Source organism: Aplidium turbinatum, chromosome 14, assembly GCF_918807975.1.
Source record: "Aplidium turbinatum chromosome 14, kaAplTurb1.1, whole genome shotgun sequence".
NCBI lineage: Eukaryota > Metazoa > Chordata > Ascidiacea > Aplousobranchia > Polyclinidae > Aplidium > Aplidium turbinatum.
The window spans coordinates 2331525-2352137 of record NC_137485.1 but is presented as its reverse complement, the minus strand read 5'-3'; the positions used below and the strand labels follow the sequence as shown (position 1 = coordinate 2352137).

At 37.6% G+C, this 20613-nt stretch overlaps 1 protein-coding gene across 1 annotated transcript; it reads right to left on the bottom strand.

Annotated features, from left to right (window-relative positions):
• Nucleotides 1-17376: 17376 nt before the first annotated feature.
• On the bottom strand, nt 17377-18219 carry LOC145783621 (kelch-like protein 12). Its single transcript, XM_082595514.1, has one exon. The coding sequence runs from the start codon at nt 18217-18219 to the stop codon at nt 17377-17379; it is 843 nt and encodes a 280-aa protein (XP_082451640.1).
• Nucleotides 18220-20613: the final 2394 nt, after the last annotated feature.

Genomic DNA, 20613 nt, shown 5'->3' with positions numbered 1-20613 from the left:
ACAAAGCTGATGCATCGAAAACATGGAAAGTAATTAACGAATTGATCACTAACAAATCCAAGTCAATGTCATCGCTTCCCACCAATATGGAAATAAATAACATTTTACACAAAACTGAATCAACCCACTTTGCAAACCTATTGAATGAGCACTTCACCAATATTGGTGCTAATATGGCAAGTAAAATTAAACCAACTGGCGTATCCTCTTCAGATTTTTTAACAACAACATGCCAATCCAGTTTTTTACTTGAAGACATCAATCCCAGTGAGGTTTCAAACATCATAATGACATTGAAAACAAAAACTTCTCCTGGAATACACGATATCCCGACAAAATTCATCAAACTTGCAAACTGTATTATTTCACCCATTCTTGCTCGATTATACAACAACTGCTTTGCTCAAGAGACCTATCCAGATCCACTGAAGCTGTCTAAAATCATCCCAATACCAAAGGTATCCAATCCCACCGCTTTAACCGATCTCAGGCCAATATCTCTTTTGCCCACTTTCTCTAAAATTCTTGAAAAGCTTTTGTACGAACGAATGATTAAATTTCTGGATAAAAATAATATATTAACTCCCAGTCAACATGGTTTTAGGACAAACGATTCGACAGAACTCAGTATAACTCACATATATGATCATTTACTCAAAAACTTAAATAACAATAACTATACGTGCTCCATTTTTCTTGACCTGAGTAAAGCATTTGACACTGTTGATCATGGAATTTTATTGAACAAATTATATTGTTATGGTTTACGTGGAAAAATATGGAACTTGATGAAGTTTTATTTAACCAACAGACAACAATACACCAAACTTAACTCATTATCATCAAACTTTTCGACGGTCAAATGCGGCATCCCCCAAGGGTCAGTCCTTGGTCCTTTGTTATTTTTATTATATGTGAACGATCTACCTACTGCGTCCTCTTTCATGACCACTCTTTTTGCGGATGACACCAGCCTAAACATGACACACCACAATTTGACTTGCCTAGAACAACAAGCCAATGAAGAAATAAAAAAGATTGATGTATGGATGAGAACCAATAAATTATCGATTAATTACACTAAAACTAATTTTATGATCATTTGTAGAAATCTTCCTGTGGCAAAATCGTTCTCTCTCACCTTAAACGGCCAAAGCATTAACAAAACTGATCAAGTAAAATATCTTGGAGTAACGATGGACCACAGATTAAACTGGAACGCCCATATCTCTGACCTTTGCACAAAATTGAGTAAAGTATGTGGCATTGCTTACAAAATCAGATACTATGTCCCATTATCCACATTACGATTAATTTACTTTTCATTATTTAAATCAAATCTTCAATATTCGATAATTAATTGGGGTAGGGCCAACAAAACGTTAGTACACAAGGTGGAAGTGATTCAGAACAAATTTATTAGAGCGTGTTTGTTTGGTGACAGGAAAACTTCGACGACCTACATGTACAGCAAATTTCAGGTATTAAAAGTGAGTGACCTTGCAAAGCTGGCATATGCACAGTTCATGTTCAAGTACGAAAATAATTTTTTGCCAGCATGTTTCTCTGGCTACTTTGTTAAATTAGACGACATACATCAACATGATACAAGACATAAGGCTAAAACCAGATTTTTTCTTCCCAGGTTTGAAACAAACTTTGGCAAAAAAACACTCCATTTCTTGTGTGTGCAAGTGTGGAGTGAAATTTCACACGATGTAAAAGATTTACCGTTTCATTGCTTTAAAAAAAATCTCAAAAACCAACTGTTACATGAATATACATGCGTACCTTAAGTGCTCAATACAAAGGATAACTTACCTTTACAGTAGGCCTATATCATCATATCGTAAGTTACTTATTAATATTTGTTCTCTACAGTTATTAGTATCAAATTGCCCTGTTTTTGTATGCTTCACATAAAAATTGTTGCAATTCGGTGGTGGTATCCACGTTTTTCCTCGTTATTTCAGGAAAACTTTCGCAAGTGCTGTAGCCTATTATAGCACACAATCACTAATTATTGGTGGTTGGTCAATTCTTGGTCGTTGCTCGTTGGTTTGAATCTTCATCCTCGGCTTACTCAGTCTGAGAATGCAGATTCAAACCAACAGTAGTTGTTTTTCAATCTCAGTGGCGAACTCTTTTTATTCAATGAAGTAGTGTGCCTGCCTCTGCACACTAGTGTGTATGAATGTGTAGTTAGATTTACTGTGATGGGGTGGTGGCTGACTAGATGACTGCTTATGGTCTTTCGCTACCATCCTGATTGCGCCATAATCTAACCAACAGTTGTACAATGCATTGTTTTGACAATTACATTTTACTCTGATTATTTGTTAATATATGGCGCTGTTAAAACAAAATAAATTGACTTGACTTGACTTATAAAACCAAGATATCAGTCATTTTTTGCAAAAAAAAGGTTCTCATTGAACATTTTAGAAATGCTATGGGCATCTTCTCTTACTGCGATGGTCTTCATTGGTGTCTCTTTGAAGAGACCAACAAAAGTCAGCCATCATGGCAGGACTGACGTTCCCCTGGTATCTTTCTTCTATGAATTTAATGTCTTGATGAAACCTCTCTGCATGTTCATCACTGACATCAGCATTGTTGGGTGGAAAAAAATCTAGGTGACCATGCAAAAAATGCATTTTCAGCGACATCCGAGCCCCCATCGCTTCATATGACTTTATCATTTGGTTGACAATTTCTTTGTAATTGGTTGCTTTGTGCTTACCAAGAAAATTTTCAACAACCAAAAAGAAACGTTCCAGGCCGCAAGTTCTTGTGGAGTCAATTTGCTTTTAAAAATTTCATCTTTCAACAATTTTTTTATTTCTGGTCCAACAGGAGATTCCTTGCTTCAGCTTTGTGTCAGATTTGTAAGAAAATATCTCGCAATTATATTTAAATCCATCACTTTGTTTATCCATGGCTTTCACAAAATTTTTGAACAAACCATGCTTTATGAGGAGTGGAGGAAGGAAAATTTTGTTCTCATCAACTAATGGCTGATGTTGCACGTTGAAATTGCTTGGGTTGAAATTTGCATGGGTGGGCCATTTTTCTGTATTATAATGCTGTTGATCTGCCCGGCTATTCCACAAACAAAGGAAACACGTGTAGCCTACTTAGTGTAACCCAGCTGCAAACCAAGTAAGAGTTCAACAACTTTTAGGTCACCACATACATGCCATTTATGGTTTTCATAACTGATGCATGTTAGCAAATTCTTCATTGCTTCATATGTTTCTTTGGTCTTGGTACCGTAGGCCACTGGAACTGACGGTTTTTCATTTCCATTATGTAGTAGAACAGTTTTATTTAAACTAGTTTTATTGGAATCTATAAAAAGTCTCCATTCACTGGCTTCATATCTTTCATCCATGGAATGCATAAGGCCATTGATATCCGAACAGTAGCAAATGTCTTCTTCAAGACAAAAATAGGGAGCCAAGTCTGCATGCTTTTTTCGAAAAGATGTGATGCTGACGCCTGTTTGCAATAAATTCCATTACTTTAGTCGTGACCCAAGTAACTCAGATATTTCTTTTGACAAATTTAAATCTCTAACCAAATCTTGCAAATCTCCTTGTGGTAAAATGTGTGGGAATTGGAAAGTTTCTTCAATTGTGGATTCTTCAAATTCAGACGCACTACTTGTTCCCACATCAGTGCTTGTTTCGGATTCAGAATCAAATGAAGTTACTGTTGCTGGAGGTTCTGGAATAGGATATTCGAGGCTATGAGGAACAGGTTTGATTGCTGAAACGCAGTTGGGGTATTTGATTTCTTTGAAAACCCAGCAATGTTTGTCATACAAAAATAGCAATCCGTGAAATGATCTCTCTGTTCTCGCCAAATCATTGGGACACAAAATGGCATCTTCTTTTTTCCATTCATCCATTGGGTTAGGGAAGTGTAGCAAGACGAGCAGCTTAAAGTGCCCCTGACAGGTTGGATCCAAGTATAGTAGCCTAACTTACGTTTCAACGTTTTATTTTTTCTCTTGTAAGCTTATTTTAAATGGCAAAATCGTAATTTCCGTAGGGTGGCAATTGACAAGTAGACCGTATGGTCGTCTCGTTGTCTCCCTGTCGGTATGGGGACTTGTGTAACTTTTGTATTGTGTTTATTGCATATTTCAAACATGTACCTATGTTCCTGTTACTGACAAATAAAACATTGATTGATTGATTGAACTTTGTAAAGCATTTCCTAGCGCAGAATTACACTTAGCGAACTTTTTAATCTTAACCTCGTAGCTCGACTGGTTAGGGCGTAATTTAGATCAAACGACTGTTCCGCAGCGCCACCACAGGCGAAACTCCATATTTCACTGCTCTGGGACGACTTTGGTGGTATTACGTCATCCTAAGTGGACGTCGTTAGCAACGGATGAAACAAACGCTTCCTAGATGTAATTGGTGGATCACAGTTTGGTCGGAGTTGGTACAAGCGGTTGCTTTTTTCGAAGATTTATTGTTTTTTGCAGTTTAATAAAACTGTACTGGATACGTTCCTACAAAACCTAAAATATACTTTAAGTGAAAAATGAAGAAATCGTACGAATCATCATTCATATTTAATTCATCATTACTACTCAAAAATAAATAAAAGTTCTCTCTCTGATAATGTGCCTTCAGTTGGCCATTGAAATTCTGTGTAACGGCCATCTGGATCTGGAAAATTGTTTCGGATTCGCCAAACAATGCATGACGGCATCACAATCCGATTGTTGCTTCCGAGAGCATCACCTTGTAGTATAAACTCCAACACATGCCTGTAGGCATTTTTACTTTAGTGGTATTAACAAAATCATCTTCAGTGAAGTGAACATATACGACTAGTTTTGTATGGCCCATCCCACTTTCGAACACATGAAGAAAACTTTGATCATTTTCTTCTCAGTACCTTGTTTTGTGGGAAAATGGGAAAAGAAAGCACACGGTCTTTGTCACTGACAATGTCACATAAACAGCAATTTGTAGGCATTGCCTCAACCATAAATTAAAGGTGCTGTTTGTGAGATACTGTTGTTACACTGCAAATGGCTATAGCCAGATCAGGACAAATAAAATAGTATGAAAATTGTAGCCCTATGAAACTGCAATTTCAATTGAATTGAGATGCTGTTTGATAAAACTTAAAAGTAAACTCAACCTATTTGATCGAAACCTGATAGTAATAATAAGTTCACTTTTTCATTTCGGTAATTCTTAATTTGCACATGCTTTAGACCAGGGGTCACCAACTGGCGGCCCGCGGGCCGCATGTGGCCCGCGAAAGGTATCAGCGCACAATTATAATCAAACATACTTTTCTTAAAGAGTTAAAGAGCATGAAGGCAAAAAATATTTTCCGAGAAGCATGTTTTCACTTTGCATACGATTCCACCGACCGACCAATCAGATTGTAGTTCTAGGTGGGGGCATGGCCACCTAAAGATACGGCCTGATTTGTCACATTTTGAAGAAATTTCCAGATTTTGCCAACTTAGGGCAAATATTAAAATTAATTTTTCTAAAAATTATATTTTTACGCTTTCTTTACTGTTTTCCCCACATGACACAATAGGTTTTAACATTCTCAGATGTTGAGAAACAAAGAAAATTTGAATTCGAAGATTTTAGTCACACTGTTAGTTTTTCAATAACAGTCTGATTTTGCGTTTTTCAACTTACGTTTTCTCATTTGCTATTGCTTCCCCAAGCCAGCAAAAAGCTTTTATATCATTAGGAGACAGCAAAAAGTAAAAAAATCTCAGAAACTGTCAGTCAAACACTAACAGTAGCTGTAATCAAAATCTGCAAAATGTGACAAACCAGGCCGCATCTCCAGGTGGCCATGCTTGGGGTTGCTTAAAGTTATTCCAATGCGACGTCCAGCCACACTGTCCCAGTGGTTGATTAAAACGTCTCTTTTCAAAATTGTTTGTGAGCGTAGAGTTTCTTATTTTAAGTTTGTAAATGTCGTGTAAACACTAGTTTGCGTTTCACCGTTATTGTGTTTCACGAGCAGTGTTCCCTTTACGCAAGTTTTTGACAAAATAGGTCGCTGTGCCAACTCAATTTATAATAAATTGGAAAAATATTATACAGTATATAAATTTAAAGACTTTTTCTGGTTGTATTATGAAAATATTTAGCTTCGTAGACTGCAAAATGTTAATCAACAATTCTTGCCATGCTAATAAGCGCGCAAGGAACAGTTGTCAAATAATTATCAAAGAAAGACGGTTTCATAGACTCTTACAAAAAGGATGAAAAACCAACTCAATGCCGTTTTAAAGGGAACACTGTTCATGAGTTACCATAGAAACGTTTTTTCGGAGATTTCCACAAGCGTTTGTTTCATGGTGCCTGGTTTCTTTCTCCCTGTTATTAAAGTCTATTTTTCGCTGATATGTTTGCAGGTCACGATTGTTGCCTGTATCGAGATGTGTCAAATATTTCCTTGTTTACTGAAACTGTTAATTGCAAGATATTTTTTGTGAAGCGAAGTGACAACACCATTCATGCTGGCGATGAATATTCTGATGAAACCCTCGCCTCGCTATAAGTGCGCAAAACAAGTGGCCTCGTTTATTAGGCATTGTTAAAAAAGTCAAAAGTCTTGTAAAGGAGCTTGGCTTGGCAGTAGCGTTGTTCGATTAATTTTGTTGCTGCGGTATTCTAAGATAAATATGAACAACATGCAACGCTGAATACTGGGTGCGAAATGCGTTCTTTTCTAGCATAAGAGTCAACCATGGCCACCTAAAGATACGGCCTGATTTGTCACATTTTGCAGAAATTTTCAGGTTTTTCTAACTTTGGGCAAACGTTTAAATAAATTTTTCTAAAAATTAGAGTTTTACGCTTTCTTTATTCTTTTCCTCAGATGACACAATAGATGTTAACATCTTCACATGTTGAAAAACAAAGAAAATTGGATTTTGTAAATTTTAGTCAGACTGTTAATTCTCAATAACAGACTGATTTTGCGTTTTTCAACTTACTTTTTCTCATTTGCTACTGCTTCCCCAAGGCAACAAAATTTTTTTATGTCATTATAGGATACCGCAAAAAGTAAAAACATCTCAAAAAATGTCAGTCAAGCACCACCAGTAGCTGTAATCAAAATCTGCAAAATGTGACAAATCAGGCCGCATCTCCAGGTGGCCATGAGTCAACCTACCTAAAATGTTATTAGTGCGGCCCGCCACAGCTCTCCTTAGTGCCAAAATGGCCCGCATGCAAAAAAGGTTGGTGACCCCTGCTTTAGACCAACAGAGCCCCACACATTCACGTTTTGCAGTAGCCGTACCATACTTTACCAAGTCATCACAGAGAAAGAATGTATCCTTCCCGCTTACTGTGACGTCACAGCGGTGTTGCCGTTTTTATTTTTGCAATTAAATGAGTGCCAGATTCGCCGATGTCAACGAAAGTTTGCAAGCGTGTAACTTAGTAGCCTGTTGATATTTTTTACGATTTGCTGGTCAGGGAAGTTTGTTAGTGTCATCTTTTTGGTATCTTAGGTAAATTTAGCGAGTTTATTTTCCTGTCAGAGGCACTTTAAATGGAGAGCCCACGACTTATCTTCATCACCCAATTTAACTCCGAAATAAAGTTTGTAAGCATGTTTCAGTCTATCAGCAACTTTGCAGGCAATAAAGCGATTTAGGGTCGGATGCACCAAACGTGGTTAAATTAACCGGAGGTTAACTTTAACCGGTGGTTAGCTGACCACCGGTTAACTTAACCGCCGGTTAAAGTTACCACCGAATGCACCAACCGCTGGTTAGGTAACCGCGCGAACAGTCGGAGTTTGCTGAGTCATCAGCAGCAGTCAACCAGAAAACAGTTTGTTATTGCGTTCTTAGAGGCATTATGTGTTTTGTTAATATCATTTTGAAGGTTACACAGTCACTTTTATCAAATACAAGAAAGCATGGCAGCGAGTCGTTCCGTTTGATACCGTAGGCTATGTTCTTACATTTAACATGATGTAGTAGCTTTAACAATAGGCTAATTCATTTGCACAGCAGACCTAAGGCGTTCACTTCTCTTGTCTACAGCTTCACATTAGTCTAACTGATAATTGCATACAGCTTGTACGTTGACAGAAAAATAGCCTTTTCTGTTTCTGAATAGTTCGGCTTGCTCTCCACCAGGAGAAACAATTGGAACATAAGTTCCATCAATGCATCCGACCACATTGGGAAAGCCTGCAACTTGGAAAAAATCTTGCTTTATACCCATCAGCTGTTCACCACTCGGAAATATCATGAAGCTTGATTTACGTTTGGCAATTGCTCTAGACACTCTGTGAACAATCCGATATGCAGTTGACTGTTCAACCCCCATTAAGTCGCCATCTGTCCTTTTGAAAATTACTAGTTGCGTAAAAGCGGAACGTAGTGATTAATTGCAGAATAGGAGGAACAAACTTGTTTCGTTTGGATGCAAACTTTAAATCGTATTCAATAAGGTGTAAAATACTCAGTGTACATTCCTTGCTGAATATAAATTGTTCAAAAAACTCAGTTGCATCAAATTCTTCCATGGGATTCGACCGATCCCGTATAACACGTCGTATGATGGTTGTGACGTCATTAACTTCTGCTATGTCAGCAACTTCAAGAACATGAAGAGCATTCATGATTAACTTCAGAGCGTACCGGTAGTCTTAATTTTGTATGAAGCTGTAATGCAACAACATTATAGTAGCCTACTACAGCAAAGTAAAATACATGTCTCACTCACAAACAGGGGGGTAGAGCAAACCAAGATCTTGTCCATAATATACTGTACAAAACCTTCATATTAGCATTGTTTATAATTGTTTTATAAATATATAGCATTGTTTATAAAGGGGGTCAGAAAATGAATTGGCACGGCCTGGAAAATCCTGTCAATGTCCCTGCTCACAAACTCAGTAGGCCTACCGTAGATCCTAACTACTGTACTAAAGTTTTACCCTATTAATCTAACACACCACATCGAATAGCAAAATAACATAGGATTGCCTAATTTCTTATTGTTGCGCTACGACAAAAGCTTGCAATTTCAAAAAAAGACAATCGATGTCACACCCGACTTGTTAAGTTGTTATTTTTGGTGAACTTTACTTTAACCATCAGTAGCCTACTGTACAATGTACATAGGCTATTTGACTAAGTGAAAAGTGGTTAAGATAAGCTTGCCAAGTACTGCCTTCCCTATGCTATCAAAACAGCTGAGAAACAAACGCTTTCATCAAGTTAACCAATGGTTAACCCACATCGTCTGTTGGGTTAACTTTTCGGTTAAGTCAGCCAAGTTAACCTGCGGTTAACTCATTGTCAGCGTTGGTGCATATCACATTTTGGTTAAATGAAAGTTAACCGATTGGTTAACTTAACCAGCAGTTAACCACGTTTGGTGCATCCGACCCTCAGAGGCACATTAGCAATTGCCAATATAATCAACTATAAGCCAATTTGGAGAAAATAAAAATTGTAAATAACTCAAAAACTTAACGTGATAGAGCAAAACCGATTTTAGATTCGGAATCAGCGCCCAAAACTACATCTAGAATGGATATTGGTATCTCAGTTACCGACATGCCATACTTTTTTGTGACGCAGTGTTATGAATGAACTGCTGTAGGCTATATAGTAGCTCACACGAATGAAAGACCTTCAAGTCCCCGCCTCCAGAGAGCAGGTTTTCTCCAGTGGCGTACGGTGACCATTTTCTTTTGATGTTCACTATTTTTAGAAAGTTTTAAACTCATGCTTGATTTGCACTCTGACTTTTTATATTTTTCTCCCCGGGACTTACTCCTTTTCTTTGTTTTGTTTTTTATCCCATACTACGTTTGTATTGTAGGGCATTTTTTTTTTTTATATTCAAATAAAACCACAGGATTTCACTTGACTATCGAAGCAGTAGACACCTTTTTGTTTTAACTAAACATTAGCCTATATTTTGTTCCAACATAATTTACCCCTCTGATTTACCAATGCTTGACATTTGTCACATTAAAAACACGGGAAGCAGCTGACTAGATGACCAGGATAGTCTTTCGCTGTTTCATGTCTGTTGGGGCATCTTCATTCATCTAAACTCTTATGGTGCTATTTTATTTGCATTGTTTATAATTGTACCGTATACCATTCTCACAACAGGCGAAATAAAAGGTTTCTCTCTCTCTCTTTTTACATCAGTTGATTTTAATATGATTTAAAGAACCTTTGAGCATAGGCTACTGCAAACCTAGTAGGCCTATGTTTCGTAGGTAACACTTTCATAGGAACTGAAGCAAAATCGTTTTGCTTGGATGGTTAGAATTAGAATCAGATTGAACTTAGACAGTTCTTCTTCTTGCGTTCGAGGCCGCTGCATGTCACATGTCACATTGTCGAGGCCGCTGCATGTCACACAATGAATTGTGTGTTCATCGAACGTTGTTAAGTCCACATGTCTACTGTTGGGTCGACATACTATACAGGACATTGGTAGAGAATGTGATATGCAATCTGAAAATCTGAGCCGCATGCAAAAGATGGTGAGGCTCCATTAGAACATGTTGCTATTGAAACGGCCTACCCCAGTTCGCAAGCGATTGAGCTTCACCCTTCCTTCCGAGTACCGTAGCCTAAGTTGTGCTCCTGGTGGAACATTAACATTGAGAAGGACCATGAGTTGAATGATCTCGCGACTTCTTTCCATTCACTATTCCAAACTTTGGAAATGTGGAAGTTGGAGCTGCAGATAGCTGCAGCATGGCAGGAAAAAGGGCGTCGAGATTTCAAGCGCTGGGGCTTTTGGAGGTGCGATTTTAGGACAATCTGGCTGAGGAGGTGATTATCCCTTGACATAGCTTGAAAAACAGCCTATGTAGCCTACGTGATTTTCCGTACGGAGTCTAGCTATCAATGCCTGATAGCCTAGTAGCCTACCGGCGAACGTTAGTGGGAGTAGGAAGCAGGCAACCGGTGACGATTATTCTCTGCATGGTTTGTTAAGGGCAGTGTCAATTTTGCTAGTGTGTGCGCTGAGGCACCACGCAGAAGCATATTCGGAGGTGCTGTAAACAAGTGCAAGAGCAGTTGTTCGCAGTGTGGAGGTACTAACCCCTTAGTAGCCTATGTTCCAGCTAAGTATCTCAGCAAGTTGTTTCGAGCTGATAGATTAGCGTAGAGTTCTTCAGCGTGTTGTTTATAGGTCAATTGCTTAGTCAACTTAGACAGTTTATCGGTTTTACCGATAAACATTTATCGGTAAAAATTGCATTTTGAAGGGTTTGTTCAGTGTCCACCTAGATTTGTGCAATTAAATCCGCTTCGGATAGCTCAATTGGTTAGTGGGTGATTTCTTAAAAGAAAAAAGCTTCAAGCGGCGCTGGTTCGACTCTAGGAATGTGCTCTTGAGCTATGCATTCTAAGGACTGCTCTCTATTCAGCGGCATCTAATGGAGGGAATAATTTCCGGCAACAATACTTCAACAATCGGAAACTTCACTCTGTCAATCTCGGTGACCGGGCCTGCGTCAGTGGATCAAAGGCTCTCTACAAGTACGGTATGCTAAAATGCCAGGATTAGGCTCTTAAAGAAGTTTTCCCAGTCGGAGGATGAAGATTCAAACAAACAAACAATTGACGCTTTTGTTTTTGAAGAGGACATAACACAAAAATTCTGAAGTAAAACAGTTTTTGAATTTGTTGTTGAACCACCAGATGTCGTCTTTTGGGTCAGTGGCGGCTGGTGAGTTTTAGAAATAAGAGTGCTGCGGACGGTCTGGGGGGTATCCTCAAAAAGTTTTTGAAAAGTGATGCATTCTGAGCGTATTTTCAGTTTTAATTTGTGATGAAAGTTTAAGATAAATTTTAGCTAATTTAAGAGTTTACCAAATATGTAATATTTTATAAGGGACGATCAACAAACAATTGTAAAGAACACGTTTTAAATGATAAAAGAGAAAACGCTTTTTTTTTTCATTACTCAACAAAAGATTCTCCCGTGGCCTTTGTTGCTTCACAGTTCGGATGTAGATACGTTACTTATTGCGTAACATATAAATTCAAACAGTTTTCTCCAAGGATGGGAAGTATAGCCTAAACCTATCTTAAAAATTAGCCTAGTGTTTTTAGTGCCTCTCTATTTGCGTTCTTATGTTACTACTGTACAGGGGTGTATCCTCAAGGGAAGCATTGCTTCCCTTGTCAAAATTGAAAAAAGAGAAGATGATATTTTTTAGTAGCCTAAAATGATTTCGTAATTTTTTAATTACCTGAATACGAATTAAAACAGCTTCTAACTCATGTCCCCGTATGCTTTCAGCTCGGTTTTAATTTTAAAAAAGTTGGAAGCTTACGGAAGCAAAGATTCGTATCGCTTCCCTTGTTCTCGTTTTTGCTATAAGGAGAAACAAGTGAGAGAGAAAGGAAAAAAAGCAGCGCAAAGTTTGCTCGATTTACGTTTCTTTTAACTAATCTGTGGAAGCAAATTTTAAAATTGCTTACCTTGTAGCAGAGTTGCCAGATTTCCCAAATTCCTCGAATTAAGCTTTTTTTAAATTAACTCTTCAAAATGCATAATAATCAATATTTCTCAAATATCGTAACCTTACCAGATGAAGCCATATTCATCATTGTTTAACACATGTTCTATACTTGTTTAATAGTCGTAATGTGGCAGATTAAAATTCAACCTCGGCAGCAGTGGCTGAGTGGTTAGCGCGTTGGGCTCGCAGTCGAGAGCCTGCATGTTTGACTCCAGGTCCAGCCACCCGCACTTGCTGTTGTTTCTCTGGGCAAGAAACTTTACGATAATTGCCTCTACCCAGTGATCGATTTCGAGTAATGGGTAGTACCAAATTCATGTCATAAGTAGAGTAGACAACCGGAAACAGACATTGCAGTCGGCTGCAGCGTGGGTCAGGTGTACGGTACGTCGGAAAGCGTACACCGATGCATAGCGCTCAAGTCCGCTTTCCCGCAATGCAGGATAAAGATATGAAAAACAAACAAACAAACAAACCTCTGCAGTCCTTTTATACTTGTTATTTTTCGGGCTACTTTCAGAATTAATTTGGCTACAATTTATTAAAATCTGCTACAAGTCATAAAATATATGTAGCCTACATTTTATTATTTTTAATAGAAACAAGTGAATATAACTACTTGGCTTTTTTGTCTAATAATTTCCTTATTTTGGCCTTTCTTTTGTATTATTTTGGCTTTAAGACCTTTTCATAGACTGGCAGCTCTGCTCTGTTATGTATTTTGTGCCAGTGAGCTATGAAATGAGAAAATCTAAGGCGCTGTTATGGTTATAATATCGGCCTAGTAAGCAAAAGTTTGAGCCAAATGTTGGCTTTACACTGTTATTCTGGCTGGATAGACTTTGGCATAAGATAGGATATATGTTAGGTCTAGGACTCTAGGCTAGGCTAGACCTGACTTGACTGAAATGAATAGCTTACTGGCTTAAGCTACCACAGCAGTAGGTAGCTGTGTTTTTGGTGTTCTCTAATTTTAGCCGCATTTTTTGCCCGATCGTGTGAAAGAGCTACCTTTAATAAGTTCATAGCAGTTTATCTTCTAACAAATTTCATACAAATATTAACTTACCCTAAAAATGTTTCCAGAAAGCACTATAATCCATTTGAATGTAATTTTGCAAAAAATTTTTGGGAGGGCATGCCCCCACACACCCTTAAAAAACACGAACCTTCGCCACGCTCTAATCTCCTACGAGTTTTATTGCTTCAGTACGACTACTGCACCGGTAATACAAATCAGCGAAAATGTAAACCAGGCTACAGCAGTAGGCCTACCAATCGGTTTATTGCGCTAATGGTGAAGAAGAAGTGAAGTTCTGAAGAAGTTCATCGCTATCAACGCTTGACGAAAGATTACTAGCCTACTATATATCAGCGGTTAAAACCCATTGCTGATTTTTTTGTAAACTCTGAGCAACAAACGAAGGCACGAACAAACGAAAAAACATTGCAAAGCCTGGTGACAAGAGTTCACTGTAAAGTTAACTAAATGCAAAATAGACACTCCACATCTTTGAGGAAGTTTATCTCAATTTCTGGAATGTATGTTTATATGCTTCCACAGCATCTGATCCTCCTCCAGCGACATATATATTCCCATTTGAGATACAAACGCCATGAAAGGATCTTACATTCTTCATCTCCGCAACATTGCACCACGTTTGGCTCCGTAGATCAAATCGTTCGACCGACTCCAGTTTTTCATTGTTGTTGCTTGCGCCTCCTATTGCGTATATTTGATGATTGAGAACAACACCTGCTAGACCAGACCTTGCAACACCCATTGAAGAAACAATATTCCAACCACCTTGATGAGGATCGTGATGTTCAATAGGGCAGGTCGATTTTATACTTTTTTTGGAATATTAAAGTGAATAATGTACCGGTAGTTAGATTTAGCTGAAAAACTCACTTCTGTGAAATACCGGTATCAGCCATACCGGATGAGCAACGGCTTGCGGAAATTGATTTGAATTTTTTTCGATTTTTAAAAGAAAATTACATTACCGCTAGATGGCGCAAAACCAACTTCGAAAATGGCTGCTTATTTTTGGTGTAAACTGCTTTGACTCAATCCTTCGGGAACTCAAAATGAAAACTTTTATGTTCAGGCGTACTCTTCGAAGCAAAAAATTAATAAAAATGAAACAAATATTCAGTATACGCGAACTACAGTAAGTTAAGTTGGTTAGCTGAGCTACAGCTCGGACTGCAATTCGTCGTAAGAGTGACGATAATGACCTTAAGACGGAAACGGCGGGCGCATATTTCTACTGAGAGCTTTGGCAACAATTGTTTTGTGACGATTTTCGAAACCGTACGAAACTTGCGAAGCTTCCGAAACCAGTTTTACGCACCTCTCCACACTTTGCGAATGTGAAGGTAGCCTACATCAGAAATGTTCAGTTTCCGATCGTTGTCAACAAATGATTGAAGGTCCTAATTTGCAACTTCCTGTGTCAGTGGTGGGTTTGGGCTTTCAAGATCGCTGATATCCACTAACTCTTGCAACTCGTTTGCATTCCAGTTGACTAATGGAATCTTTTTTGCTGCCCTGTGCTCGCTAGAAAAATACAAAAATAAGTTAGTGACTGCTAAAATTTTTACTATCGACGTCAAGAAAAAAACAGTTCAGATTTTGCTGCTGTCTGTAATTTTTCGCCGATAACTTTGTTTTTTGCTTTGGCTCGATCCAGTTTGGACTTATTCCTAATAATGTGGCGGAGATCAACTTCCAGTCTCAAAAGATGTTTTATGCCATGTAATAATGCATTGCCAAGCGATGATACAGTCACTTCACACAAGCTCTAAACGGAAAAAAGAAAATTTTACGGTGCTGTATTCGCAGATCGGCACTCTTGCTTGTCCTAAAATAAAACATGATGACATTAAAAAGAAAGTAACTTACGGTAATAATAAATCTGTGATACAAATCAAATGTTACCGGCTTAAATTATAAACATTCAAACATCAGGAATTTATGGCAAACAAAGGTAAAAGAGTTTCGGTATATAAATTTTTAGGAATAGGCTACTTATACTCTTTGTGCACTGAGCTTATTAAATAACATCAATATGATGCACGTGTTGATTTTTTCATTGTGGTACCAATTCATATGTAGCCTATCACTTTCAATCAACTAAATAAATCGTGCTTACCTTGTCTGACGCCGAACTTGACGTGCTTGAGCTACTTATCCATTTGGGTGATTCTGATGGTCCAGGAATGTTGCCTTCCTCCTCATAGAAGTCATGGGGAAGTTTTTGTAGCCGTTTTTCATTATTTTGTGCTTTTGAAACTGCTGATCGATCAAACAATAACATTTGAAAGATACCTTAAGGACCAATTTTTAGCGTTTGATCCCGGGGTTTGACCCATCAGAAAAGCTCTTTCTTCCAATGGAATTTTGGCATTTGCAAAAAATACACAGAGAATGTGCTCTTTCTTGCAATCCAATAGCTTGCAGTTGACTCGAGTATCCCTGCATGCCACAACTTCCAGCAAACAAATACATGCCCAGATTAGCTTTTGTTCGGCCTTCTGCGTGTAGGCCTATGCAGTTTATATTCTTAACCAATTTCAATAAATCTTTAATTTTTCTGTTGATGGCTTTGTCAGAAATCAAACGTAGGCGAGGATTTAGCTTACTTCCTGCCAGATAGCCTACTAATTAAATCCTCGCTGATGCGCAAAACAATAGGCTACCCCAAATATTTCTTTTAATTTTAGCATTGTTAAGGTGGTAATAATATTGACTTAGTTGTTTATAAGTGCTAGGTTCCGTTTTGGCAAGCTCGCAAGGGCCTTTTCCATGATGCTGTTTACTTTGTCGTGTTAATCTCGGATTTTCTTTTGGCATGTTTCAATAAGAGTTTGTAAATAAAAAAGTTTATCACATAGGCTACTAGCTGAAATTAAATAAGATTAAAAAAAAACTTTATCTAGATCAACTGATTCACTGGCTTGTCAAATCATTGCTCAAAACGATCTATTATATTCATAAGAAGCACATATCCAATGCTGTAACGATAAGCTGATTAGGCTACTCAATCTAATGAATAACCTAAGTATTTATAGAGACGCGTCAGGCATATAACAAGCACTAGGCCTACAGTCTATCACTGAATTAAGTGCTTAATTTCCATTCGAGCTAAACAACAACTTTTTTACTGTTCAGGTCTCCTATTCTTATAAAATTCCACTAACTTGCTGTGATTAGGTAGGCCTACAATAAACATCATCTATAAAGTATGGAGAAAGTCATCGCGCGTTTGCGGCTGTTATGACGACTTCCGCTAACGGCGCTACATATTCGCGCTTTTCAAAAAAAAAACGCGGGGAGCAACTTTTAAGAATTTAATCGTATTTCCGCAAGCGATCGTTGCACTTTACTTATTTTTTTTACTTGCGAAAGATGTTTTTCACTTATTGGCAGCTACCGGTACTTTATTCCATATCAAATTTTAAAATCAACCTTTTAAAATCGAAATGTTCAACTGAGTTCAGGCCCTGACCATCGTTCCAACCACCGATTGCATATATTCCTCCGCTGGTAGAAACAAGTGAAAATGAGCAACGTCCTTCATTCATGTCATCAATCCTGTTCCATTTGTTCTCGGCAATGTAGTAATATTCTCCACATCGAAGACTACCCCATCCGCTACAATTGTAAATGCGATCTTCGAAACCCACAGAAGCACTACTATTTCTCTTTATATATGTAGAAGCCAATTCCTTCCAGCCTGACGCCTGGTCGTCCAAGTCTAATCGTTCCATTGCCTTTGTGTTCCTTCCACTTATGACGTAAACTTTCCCTTTGTGATCCACAAAAGATCTTCAAGTGTGATTCAACAATGGCTTTGGTAGTCTGGTTATCTTTTTGTTTATTAGGTCACATTTCAACAATTGCTTTCCAGTGAATGCAATGAAGTGGTTTACTGGTTTTTGTTGCTCAACAATACCTTGATTGGTTTGTTGAACGCAAATTAGAGAAAATATAAATTGAAGACATATTTTGAGACATTGATTGTTATTCATGATCAATTCTTCTTGGCTGACAACATCACGCAAGAAACTTCCAGATAAATTTTCAAGTTTCAATAAACTGCAAAGCTCAGTCAAGTGTTGCTGGCGTGTATCGACGTCATGTTTGATCCATTCAATCATTCCATGGAAAACAATTTCCTCAGACGTCACTTGTTTATCTTTCATTTCAAATATTTCTTTGATGTCTTCAAATTTCAATTCGTTAAATTCTTTTCCCTTGATTAGACTTTCAAAGTTGTTTGCAATCACAAAATCTGCTTTTTTCACAACATTGTCAAGATCATACAACTTTGCATACGATCGAATTTGTAGACAGTTTGTTGCATCAATTTCCTCAAGGAAAAACTCCAGACAGAATTCCTTTAAGTAATGAATCTCCATGCAATTAGCTGCTTCTATTAAGTTGTAAACATTCTCACTTGTGATTGTGATGTCACAAGTGTAAATGAAGTTTAAAACAGCTTCAAGTGTTTCTTCAGTCACTCCTTGGACATTTCCTTTTCCTTCATACTTTTCTCGCATTTCCACAGAAAAAATTGTAGAAAAAAATGTTGAGAACACTCCAAGGATACATTTGTGTCCAGCGAAGTCATCAGATCCAGCAGTTAAAGTGACATCACCATAGTTTTTCATTTTGATTCTGTCATTGTTTAACATTGACAAAATTTCTAAAGCGTGATTACTTTTATAGTTTTTAGATTTCATTGTACTGTGTTCACGCTATCAAATTATTATATTCCTGCAAATATATAATTATCTTAGAAACAGCTTTCAATCAGTCACAATGATTATATCAATGCTTCCTGAGGCAATATGGGAATGACATTGTGACCCTCCATTTTCATAGCTACTAGCAACTGGTATTACTGTAAAAAAGTTTCCTCTGCGTTCTACCCCACTTGAATGTGATACCTTTAGTTTTATTATAATTATATTGTATACCTATGGGACACAACGTACATACATTTTAACAGAAAAGAAATTAACACATTTTTTCTTTTTCTGTTTGATTTACTCTGCAAAAGCATTTGCGCATAAATTGTGAGGTAGCTATACTGTATATTGAAAAACCAATTTTGTAGGCCAAGGTGTTTGTTTAAGGATACATGGCCATTATTGTTTGGTTTACACTTCTATTAAATCAACAAAGAATATAAAGGTGGATTCTTTTGACAACATTACTGATGAGTTGCACTAACGCAAAGCTAAATCACTATGCCAGTAAGTGGAAAAGAAAGTGTTCATGCTTCCATGGTGCCAGCATTTTATTGTGAGGTCAGAACTGGAGAAAAAGAACACTGCTGCGTGTAAACTGATTTTGTTGTTGAAACAGCTTTAAGTTTGTGTAACAAAGTATCATTTTTCAATACGACTTTTCTACCTCATAATATAAATTTTCAGTAATTACTCCGAAACACTTTGATTTGTTAATCCAAAAAAAAATAACTTTTCCTAAAAATTACTGAATTATTTACTAGAACCCTAGATCAAGTGTATGGTAGCCTACCACTTGTCGTATATCATAGAAAAAAAAACGTTTGGAAATCCAGAACACTAGACTTGATGCTGGTATAGCGCCACTAGGTGAAGCTACCTAGAAATAAAGTTCTTGACCTGTCTTACCATCATCTGCTCTAGACTTTGAAAAATCTGACTCGTACAAAATTAAGTTTGCCGATTTGTTTCTAGTAATCATCCGGGTTACCCTAGCTGGTTTTTTTTTTCACTGAAACATGAATAATGAAATAACTAACAACTAACCCCTTACTTCGTAAGTATCAACTAGCACAACGTAGTTCTTTACATCCCAATGCCACGTTTTGGCAAGGCGTTTATTGTTGAAAAACGTTGCCTGTATCTGTAGTACTAGAAGGGTTGGGCGTTTCCTGAAACAAAGAGTCTGTTCGCGCTGTTGGATAAACAGAAATGCCATGATGTCATCTTTTACAGGTTTGGTGCTTTTCAAAATGAATCGTTTGTGGTATTTTTATCGTCCTTATGTTTCACTGTTTTGTCGCAAAACAGCTAGTTTGCCCCTCGGTCGATGAGTACTAAATACGAATTATATCTTTCTATGCAAGGTCTCTTAGCGGCAGTGGCGTATGCTGGTTGAGTGGTTGATATGCATGCCATTTAACAGCATAACTGCCAAATTGGTGTAAATACTAACAGCAACATGTTGGTGCCGTTGCAGGACAACATACGGAAATTACAGTTGTGTAAAAGAACACTTGCAATTAGAAAAAAGCCCCCCCCCCCAGTCACCCTTATCCGCTAGTAGGCCTATTATTCAGTATGACTATGAGACAGCAGTCGGTACGGATTATCTTTTAGACTACCTATATTAACACTGGGATAGGTTAATTTAATTGTTATTAGTTTTGTGTGGAATGTGTTGGCTTCGGAATGTTGAACATTCTCTTAGTTTTTGAATGGTAGCCTACATAGCTCAAAACAATCATTGCCTTGAATTAACGGCTATGAACATGAGAGCCTAATGCAGTTAATTAGAATCAAATATTATTGAGCAAGCAAAAACAGTAGGCTATGCAAAACATCACATGTTTCTTTCGAATTTTTGTGGGACACGTAACCAAGTGCCTCTTCTTGGTTCCGCCATTGGTTGCGTGTTGTGTAGGCTATTGTTTTTCTTGTAAAATCACTTTCCATAAACGATCCCTTTTCCTATTTGTTATCATTTTCAGTTTTTGTTTCTCTAACTTAAGTGGAGCCATAGGAGTGCATACGTGACATTTGTGAGGGTACCAATCCCCCTCCCTTCCCCCCATTGACGAGTCTAATAAAAGTCTGTGAAAAGTGGGCAACGATTTTTTGAGCTTCTGACAAGTGCGATGAGAATTTACTTCAAGGGCAAATAAATCCTAACAACCAGCTCACTATATATATAATAATTATATCTTCACTATTAGCTACGTCGCAACTAGGCAGGCTACCTACACTTTACTATTACAAGCACTTTACTAAGACCAGCAACATCTAGTGAGGAACAAAACAAAACAATTTTAA

Excerpts from the sequence above, each read along its gene's own strand:
- LOC145783621 (XM_082595514.1), bottom strand. The coding sequence starts at position 18,219 with ATGAAAAACTATGGTGATGTCACTTTAACTGCTGGATCTGATGACTTC.